The 9,537-nt window shown below is 36.1% G+C and overlaps 1 protein-coding gene and 1 long non-coding RNA gene across 2 annotated transcripts; both read right to left on the bottom strand.

Annotated features, from left to right (window-relative positions):
- Positions 1-4,280: 4,280 nt before the first annotated feature.
- LOC125502728 lies at positions 4,281-4,768 on the bottom strand. The gene is made up of 2 exons (XR_007280493.1): positions 4,609-4,768; positions 4,281-4,520 (listed from the first exon to the last, which is right to left on the bottom strand). It is a non-coding gene; the product is annotated as an uncharacterized LOC125502728 (long non-coding RNA).
- A 113-nt stretch (positions 4,769-4,881) lies between these two features.
- Positions 4,882-8,700, bottom strand: LOC125502727 (inactive dipeptidyl peptidase 10-like). The gene is made up of 3 exons (XM_048661871.1): positions 8,350-8,700; positions 8,086-8,291; positions 4,882-8,037 (listed from the first exon to the last, which is right to left on the bottom strand). The coding sequence occupies exons 1-3, from the start codon at positions 8,612-8,614 to the stop codon at positions 7,903-7,905; spliced, it is 606 nt and encodes a 201-aa protein (XP_048517828.1). The 5' UTR covers positions 8,615-8,700; the 3' UTR covers positions 4,882-7,902.
- Between the last annotated feature and the right edge of the window lie 837 nt (positions 8,701-9,537).

Genomic DNA, 9,537 nt, shown 5'->3' on the forward strand with positions numbered 1-9,537 from the left:
TCTCCTTTAAAAAATCGTATTTCGCAAACTAAGGCAAGTAGCAACCTGCAATCGTCAGCATATTAAGACCCGAAATATGCCGAAATGGGCATAGCAATTGCAGAAGTTCTTGATTTTTTCGCGTTTAGTAAATGTTGGTCCAAAAATTTATGATTTCAGTCAACTGTGATCTCATTTTTCAAAATTCACAACTTTTCAACCCAAGCAGACACGTAACTCTGAAAGTGCTGAATTTTTCTTAAAACAGAATGAAAATCCGGGTTTTACGAGCTCAATAAATGTGTGGCTCAAAATTAATGTTCTCTCCTTTAAAAATTCGTATTTCACAAATTAAAGCAAATAGCAACCTGAGATCTCCAGCGTATTTAGACCCGAAAAATTCCGAAATGGTCATAGCAATTGCAGAAGCTCTTGATTTTTTTCCAGTTCAGTAAATGTTAGTATAAAAATTGATGATTTCAGTCAACTGCGTTCTCTCATTTAAAAATTCCCCTTTTCTAAACTAGAGCAAGCAGTAACCTGAAACTTGCCAAATCTTGAGCAGATATTTGACACTAAAAATGCTGAAATTAAAAAAAAAGTGGCTCAAAATCCTAATTTTTTCCAGTTGATCAAATGTTGGCTTGAAAATCGATGTTTTCACTCAACTGCGTTCCCCCTTTAAAAAATAAAATCTTTCAAATTGACGAAAATAATAACCTGAAAATTTCACGATCTTTTGAAGATAGTTGGCTCTAAAGATACTGAAATGTTTCTAACAATTGAAAAAATCTTGCTTTTCTCCAGTTTAGTAAATGTTGGTCCAAATATTGATCTTTTCAGTCAGCTGCGCTCTCTCATTTAAAACTTCACATTTTCCAAACTGGAGCAAGCAGTAATCGGCAACTTTCAAGATCTTCAGCAGATGATAGACTCTAACGATGCTGAAGTTTTCATTAAAGTGACCTAAAATCCTGATTTTTTTTCCAATAAAGTAAATGTTGGTTTGAAAATTGATCTTTTCAGTCAACTGCGTTCCCCCTTTAAAAAATAAAATCTTTCAAATTGACGAAAATAATAACCTGAAAATTTTACGATCTTTTGAAGATACTTGACTCTAAAGATACTGAAATTTTTATAACATGTGAAGAAAATCTTGCTTTTTTCCGTTTAGTAAATGTTGGTYCAAAAATTGATGATTTCAGTCTAAAAATGCTGGAGTTTTCATTAAAGTGGCCCAAAATCCTGATTTTTTTTCCAATAGAGTAAATGTTGGTTTGAAAATTTATGATTTCAGTCAGCTGCGTTCTCTCATTTAAAAATTCTCATTTTGCAAACTAGAGCAAGCAGTAACCTGAATCTTTCAAAATATTTAGCAGATATTTGACACTAAAAACGCTGAAATTTTCAAAAAAGTGGCCCAAAATCCTGATTTTTTTCCAATTGAGTAAATGTTGGTTTGAAAATTGATGTTTTCAGTCAACTGGGTTCCCTCTTTAAAAAATAAAATCTTTCAAATTAACGAAAATAACAACCTCCAAATTTCACGATCTTTAGAAGATACTTGACTCCAAACATACTGAAATTTTTATAACATGTGAAGAAAATCTTGCTTTTTTCCGTTTAGTAAATGTTGATTCAACAATTCATGATTTCACTCAACTGCGCTCTCTCATTTAAAAATTCCCATTTTCCAAACTAKAGYAAGCAGTAACCTGAAACTTTCAAAATCTTTAGCAGATGGTTGACTCTRAASATGCTGAGATTTTCATAAAAGTGGCCCGAAATCCTGATTTTTTTTCCAGTTGAATAAATGTTGGTTTGAAAATTGACGTTTYCACTCAACTGAGTCCTCTCTTTAAAAAATAAAATCTTCCAAATGAAAGAAAATAACAGCCTGAAAATTTCACGATCTTTAGACGAAACTTGACTCTAAAGATATAGAAATGTTCATAACAATTGAAGAAAATTTGGATTTTTTTCAGTTTAGTAAATTCTGGTTCAAATATTGATGTTTTCAGTCATCTGCAGTCTCTCATTTAAAACTTCACATTTCCATACTAGAGCAAGCAGTATCCGGAAACTTTGAATGTCTTTAGCAGATGATKGGCTCTAAAGATGCTGAAATTTTCAAAAAAGTGGCCCAAAATTCTGATTTTTTCCAGTTGAGTAAATGTTGGTTTGAAAATTGATGTTTGCACTCTCTCATTTAAACATTTACATTTTCCAAATTGGAGCAAGCATTAATCGGCAACTTTCAAGATCGTTAGCAGATGATAGACTCTAACGATGCTGAAGTTTTCATTAAAGTGACCCAAAATCCTGATTTTTTTTCCAATAAAGTAAATGTTGGTTTGCAAATTGATGTTTTCAGTCAACTGGGTCCTCTCTTTAAAAAATAAAATCTTCCAAATGAAAGAAAATAACAGCTTGAAAATGTCACGATCTTTTGACAAAACTTGACTCTAAAGATACTGAAATGTTCATAACAATTGAAGAAAATTTGGATTTTTTTCAGTTTAGTAAATGTTGGTCTAAAAATTGTTGATTTCAGTCAACTGCGTTCTCTCATTTAAAAATTCCCATTTTCTAAACTAGAGCAAGCAGTAACCTGAAACTTGCCAAATCTTGAGCAGATATTTGACGCTAAAAATGCTGAAGTTTTAGAAAAAGTGGCTCAAAATCCTGATTTTTTTCCAGTTGAGCAAATGTTGGTTTGAAATTTGATGTTTTCAGTCAACTGCGTTCCCCCTTTAAAAAATAACATCTTTCAAATTGACGAAAATAATAACCTGAAAATTTCACGATCTTTTGAAGATACTTGGCTCTAAAGATACTGAAATGTTTATAACAATTGAAAAAAATCTTGTTTTTTTTCAGTTTGATAAATTTTGGTCCAAATATTGATGTTTTCAGTCATCTGCAGTCTCTCATTTAAAACTTCACATTTCCATACTAGAGCAAGCAGTATCCGGAAACTTTGAATGTCTTTAGCAGGCTCTAAAGATGCTGAAATTTTCAGAAAAGTGGCCCAAAATTCTGATTTTTTCCACTTGAGTAAATGTTGGTTTGAAAATTGATGTCTGCACTCTCTCATTTAAACATTTACATTTTCCAAAAGAAAGCAACTACCAATCTGAAAATTTCAACGTCGTTAGCAGGTACTCGACTCTTTAGATGATAAAATTTTCTTCAGCGAACTGCGTTGTCGCCTTTAAAAATTTACATTTTTAAATATAAAGCAAGCAGCATTGTAAAGATTCCAACATCTTTAAATAAACTGGATTTATTTTTAATTTGCGGAATAGCAAGATTTTTTACCAGCTTAGTAAATGTTGGTAAAAAAATTGAAGTTTCCCTGAGTTCCTAAAAATTGACGCTGCAGGTTCTTCGACTTTGTTGTTAAAAAGTGCACAGTCGTTCGACCGAAATGTGTTCAGTAGATTTTGAAAATTTCACGTTGGTACCTGCCCTTCTTTAGTAGCTATGAATTTTTAAGCGAGAATGTGCAGTTGGGTGAACACATGCAATTTGAGACTAATATTCACTAAGCTGGCAAAAATCATTCATGCGGACAATGTGGCCGAAAACTTCACAATTTCTAGATGCTGTTCTGTTCGAAGAACTGTGAAGATTTCAAGTTGCTTCGTTCTCTCGTTCGGTAGCTAGGAATTTTGAAGCGAGAGAGTGCAGTTTGATGGTCTTAACCTGGCAAAAATGAATATTTCTGGCGATTTTGATGGCATCTTTCTTAACTTGGAAACCAAGTGTTTTCTAAAAACGGTGAAAACTCCAATTTGCTTTTCGCTCTAGGTAGAAGTTGGCAATGTTTTTAAAAGAAGGAGCGCAGCTGGAGAAAATGATCATTTATGAGACCCACATTTTTTAAGCTAGCAAAAGTCAAGATGTTGCACAATTTTTGCAGGAAATTTGCAGCTTTCCATTTTCGAAAAAATGGGGTACACTTGACATTGCTCGCTGCTTTAGTTTGGAAGCTGCAACTTCTTGAAGAAGAGAGCTCCGTTCGGAGAAATCACCCATTTTAAGACCCACATTTACTAAGCCGGCAAAAATCAGAATTCTAAGCGATTCTAATGAAACTCTTACTGTTCTTAAACCTGCCTAAAAAGCTCTTTTAAAAGTGCATGCCCCCTTTGTTTCGAAGATGTAGGTACATTTTAAAGCAGAGAGTGCTGTTGGGTTATTCATATGGAGAGTCAGTTGCACTTTCAGAGCTTTAGAGTCAAGTTGCTTCAACTATCGCCAATTTTTTTACATTCAATACTCGAAAATACACTCACTGGTATCATTTTCGAAGAGAAACGAGCAGTATTGCTGAAGATTCGATTGGGCTGCCATAGCAGCCGGATCGCTGAGATTTAGTTTTTCTGGCTCACTTGGCACTACACAGTTTTGCCCATGGCTGTTATCGTCTATATTGCAGACATGCAAGAAACTGCAGAAAGGCTTCAGGTCGCTGCTCGCCATCAGCACATCCACTAGCAAAAATGCCGTGAGGTACCATATTTTGCTATAGAAGCCTAAGAGAAATTAACGTTTAAGCCAAGCACCTGCTGTTCCTCTTGAGGATGATTGCTGCATTATATGAATCGATTGAAATTAACTCACCGATCATTTTCACTTGTTTGGGCCTGTTCAGATCAAACAGTGTCAGGAATATTTACCAAATTGTCCATATCTTGGAAACACCTGCGGTATTATCAGTGCAGGTGTACAGGGCAGACTAATCGAAACCGGCGGATAATGAGAAATCATCGAACTTAATCAATAAAATGTATTGGTACTTGACGATTGATTAATCTCATTTTGAAATAATCGCTTCCAAGTGAGTGGCTGGAACATTGGACTCTTGGTTCGTTCAGAATGAAACGCTTTACAACATTCAATATAAATGAGCCATTTATTTCATTCTAAACAATGCACATATAGTAGACAAATTGTTATTAACACATACAATATATTCAATATTATTTGTAATTATTTAACATTTAACAACAAAATTTGTAAATATACTTGACGTAGGGCGGCCTCGCCTGTCCTTACATCCAACCACCTGCGAAAGAAAGCAAACATCTCCACTGCAAAGATATCTCATTCTCTTTCGCTTAAAATTTCGCTAGTCTGCAGAAAATCGGTCGAAAATTCAGCGCAATTCGAAGCAACTTTTTGTAACAAAAATCGCGTTTATCTGTTTTCCAACTGAAAACTTCACCTTGCCGAGGGCCAAATGCTCTTTATTGACGGTGCAAGTTTGAACTTGGTACTTGCTCTGATGAGGAAGTTGTAAATTTTTGAAGTTGGAGCGCGTGGTTGAGAGGAAATATAATTTTTCTTGTTTCTAAAATCAAGGTTATTGTCGATATTGGCAAAAAGCTCAAAAATTTACAGAGTAATAACGGCCAAAAAACTCAAGATTTGATTACTCCAGTTTGAAAGTTGCAATTTTTTAAATACAGTCAAAAACAAAGCTGTCAAAAATCAGGATGTTGGACTCGTGTAATGAAAATTCCACAGTGTTTCGATTCAAATTTGCAAAAAATTGTGAAAATTTCAGGTTGCTACTTGTTTTGGTTCGGCAGTTATGAATTTTTAAACTTGAGAAGTTAAGTGAAAAGATGCATTTTGAGACCAACCGTTACAAAGTTAGCGAAAACAAGGATTATTGACCATTTAAACGAAACTTTTACAATCTTTAGACTGATGTGTATGCGAAAGGCTGTAAAATTTGCAAGATCCTGTTGGATCTAGCATAGAAGTTATAAATGTTTAAGTTGGAGCGCGTGGTTAGCGGAAACACCAATTTTGACACCAATATTTAGGAAGTTGCTGGAAATCGAGATTATCGCTGCTATTTTCATAAAGTTTAAAATATGTAAACAGAAGTTTTGTCCAATGAGCGCCGAGAAACTCAAGTTGCCACTTGGTCCAGTTTCCCAGCTGCAAATCAAAAAAAAATCAGGTAACTGGAAACTTCCACTTTTATTTAAGTTTCTACAAAGCTGTCCAAAATCATGATCTCCAATTCGTGTGAGGAAATTCAAAGAGTTTCGCTTCAAAAGTTTTTAAAGACCGTGAAATTTTCAAGTTGCTAGTTGTTTCAGTTCGGCAGTTACGAATTTTTCGGGCTGAGAGCGCAGTTTGCGTGAAAATATGCTGTTTGAGACCAACGGTTATTAAGCTGGAAAAAATCAGGATATTCAACCATTTGGAAGAAATTGCTACCATCTTTAGACCCCGGTGTATGCAAAAGATTGGAAAAACTACACGATCCTGCCCGCTCTCGTTTCGGTTAATTTAATTATAAATGTGTGGTTGGAAGGGAACAGCAATACCAAACAGCTTGATAAAAATGAAAATTTCGTTAGTCTGCATAAAATCGGTAGAAAATTCAGAGCAATTCAAAGCAACTCTTTGCTTTGCCCAATCGCAAGTAACGAAAACTGTAAAAAAAATAAGTTTATCTGTTTTCAACTGAAAACTGCACCTTGCTGAGGGCGAAATGTTCTTTATCGACTGTGGAAGTTTCGACTTGGTACTTGCTCTGGGGTGGAAGTTATACATTTTTGAAATTGTAGCGCGTGATTGATAGGAAATATAATTTTTTTAGTTGCTAAAATCAAGGTTATTGCCGATATTGATAAAAAGCTCATAACACACAGGCTAATAACGGCCAAAAAACCCAAGATTTCATTGATACAGTTTCAAAGTTGCAATTTTGTTAAAGACAGCCAAAAATCCTGCCTGCTTTCGTCCGGATCTCGCACGCCTTCGATGAAAATTGCCCAGTCTTTTGATCGAAATTCTTTGAAAATATTTTGCAAAGGTTTCGTTAATGCTTCCGTCACTGCCTTTGTTCGGTAGTGACGAATTTTTAAATGATAGTGAAGTTGGGTGAAAACATGCAATTTGACACCAATATTCACTAACTAGCAAAAATCAACATTATGCACAATTTAGGTGAAAATTCCACAGTAGCTAGGAGCAACTGTGTGATAACGCGTCAAATTGCAAGCTTTTATTTCCTCTCGTTCGGCAGGCAGAAATTTTTATGCGAGAGAGTGCTTTTTGTGCGTAAACTGCATTTACTAAGCTGGCAAAAATCAGGAATTTATATGATTTTGATAAAAACTCCCGAATCTTGAGACTCAAGTATGTGCAAACGGGCGTGAAAATTACAAGTTGCTGCTTGCTCTAGTTTCAATTTTGTCCAGCATCAATGATTAGGAAGATTTGACTCTTGCGACCTTTGCAAAACACTCCTTGGTTTTCATACTAGTTGCCTTGAAAAGTGGCGCCCTCGAACCAATTTTCCGCATAAAAGTCCGTCCTTAACTAAACTCTTTCCCTAATAAAGCTATACAATTAGGCACATATAAACATATAATCTACACCATAAGACCATGGTTTATTTTCGGTATCAAAATATCCGTAAGTTTCCAGTACAGTATCAATGGGCTCGCGACTTTCCAGCGTTAAATTGCCCCACAAATCAACTACTCCTACTTGAACGAAATTCGTCAATGGAATTTCGATGTATTCAATGTGATAACTGAGACTAAGAACATGATCTCAATCTGGTCATTTCTAGGTGACAAGGCCAGTGTTGTTTCGGTAGATTAACCGTTACCATTAAGCCCATCATGTGTAAGATCACTCACGATAACACAATACATATAAAAATTAATATCACATTTATGGAATTAATTTTACTATACAAAACTAAGCGAATTTAGGAATATCTACGATTCACAATCGGTTATCAAAAATATCTTTGGTATGCATTGGCATGGCATGTACACGTTATACTTTCGGTGTTCGCAACACCCCATTTGGAAGAGCTAATTTCAACGTCTGTGATAATCTAAGGGAAATGAGGACAAGAGTGAGTGGCCTGGCCGAGTATTAAATGAAGAATCCGGTGTCTTCGACCCATTGATCGATAACCGGACCGAATGAATCGTTGAAGAACAAGTCGATCTCTTTGTACATGTGAAGAAGTGCCTTCTGGTTGAAGTGGTAGGACTCGTCTGGGTAAGCCTGAAACAACCAGTTGAGTGGAGGTTGCTGAAAGCAGTTGAAACTTACCAGTTGCTGGAATAGAATATTCTGGTCAATCAGTGTCCTTGCTAACATTACGGCGTGCTGCGAAGTGACTCGAGTGTCTGCCGTTCCATAGATAAGGAAAAAGTTCCGATTGTTCATGTTGGCCGCTTTGAGGGTCAAGTCTGCGTTATCGTACTCCAATGGATGCTTCGAGGGGAGCCCCAAGTACTTCTCTGTATAGAAGGAGTCTGCAACATCAGGAGAAACTTAGCAGGCTTTTTCGGCTTTGAAGTAAACCCCTCCTACTGTAATATCTCCAGTTGGTAATCGGCGACACACTGACCGAACAGTTGATCACTTGGTGGAAATCCTGAAGAAGCATCATGGCCGAAACGTAGCCTCCGTAGCCTTTGCCAACCACACAGATTTTCTCCCGATCGATATACTTGAAGGTATCGCGGAGATACGTCAGAACAGCCAATTGGTCTTGGACCTCGATAAGTCCGATTCGCCTCTGTATCTCTCGCCTCATTCTCACTCCCTGGAATCCTGAGCCTCGGGCATCGATCATTGCTACTATGTAGTTCCGGGTGTTGGACAAGTACCAGGACCACGCCACCTCCCATTTGGAGGAGACGGTTTGAGAGGAAGGAGAAGCATCACTGGAACAAACAAACATGTTGCTGCAAGTTCAAAGATTGAGCGAAATTGAGGATGCGATGCGATTGGAGCTGGCTTTTGAGGAATTTTACCATTAAGTTGCTGCTTGGATTTGTTTCGAATTTATGAATTTTTAAAGTGAAGTTGGGTGCTAACGGTTATGGGGAGCCTCATATTTATTCAGCTGCCAAAAATCATGCTTCTGCATATTTTCTGAGAAAAAATCAATATGTTTAGAGTAATGCGGTTCGTCCAGATTATCAAAATTTAAGTTCACTACTTGCTTTAGTTTGGAAAATGCTAATTTTTTAAGGAGCAAAAGCAGTTGTCCAAAATCATCCATTTTCAGATCTTTGTTAACTAAGCTGAGCAAAACCAGGATTTTGAGCAAGTTTGATGAAAATTTCAACGTCAAAGTCCAGGATCTTCTAAGGATGGTGAAAATTCAGTTCGAAATGTTTCATGGACGAAAATGCAATGTTTTATAACAAGGCACAACAAGCGCAATTGACTATTTGAATTTCATTCGGTTAATTTGAGATCCATATTAATTAAGCCGATGAAAATGAGAATTTTGGGCAAATTTTCAGAAAATTTCTGCATTTTCAGAGTGAAGTGTGTTCTACATATGGTGAAAATTGAGGGTTTCTGTCGGTTTCAGTTTGGAAAGTACGAATTTTTAAAGTAAAGAATACAGCGTCAGTTTTTAGGAACTCAGGAAAACTTCAATTTTCTGACCAACATTTACTAAGCTGGTAAAAAATCCTGATATTTGGCAAATTTAAAAAAATCCAGTTTCTTTAAAGGTGTTGGAATCTTCACAATGATGCTCTT

This window comes from Dendroctonus ponderosae, unplaced genomic scaffold (genome assembly GCF_020466585.1).
Source record: "Dendroctonus ponderosae isolate FM_Combo_2020 unplaced genomic scaffold, Dpon_F_20191213v2 Dpon_F_20191213_10, whole genome shotgun sequence".
Lineage (NCBI taxonomy): Eukaryota > Metazoa > Arthropoda > Insecta > Coleoptera > Curculionidae > Dendroctonus > Dendroctonus ponderosae.

What these genes read in the sequence shown, in the direction of transcription:
- LOC125502727 (XM_048661871.1), bottom strand. Translation starts at nt 8,614, where the DNA reads ATGATCGATGCCCGAGGCTCAGGATTCCAGGGAGTGAGAATGAGGCGA. An exon ending in TACCAACTGGAGATATTACA is followed by an intron (nt 8,292 to 8,349) that starts GTAGGAGGGGTT and finishes CTGATGTTGCAG; the next exon opens with ACTCCTTCTATACAGAGAAG. An exon ending in ATATTCTATTCCAGCAACTG is followed by an intron (nt 8,038 to 8,085) that starts GTAAGTTTCAAC and finishes TGGTTGTTTCAG; the next exon opens with GCTTACCCAGACGAGTCCTA.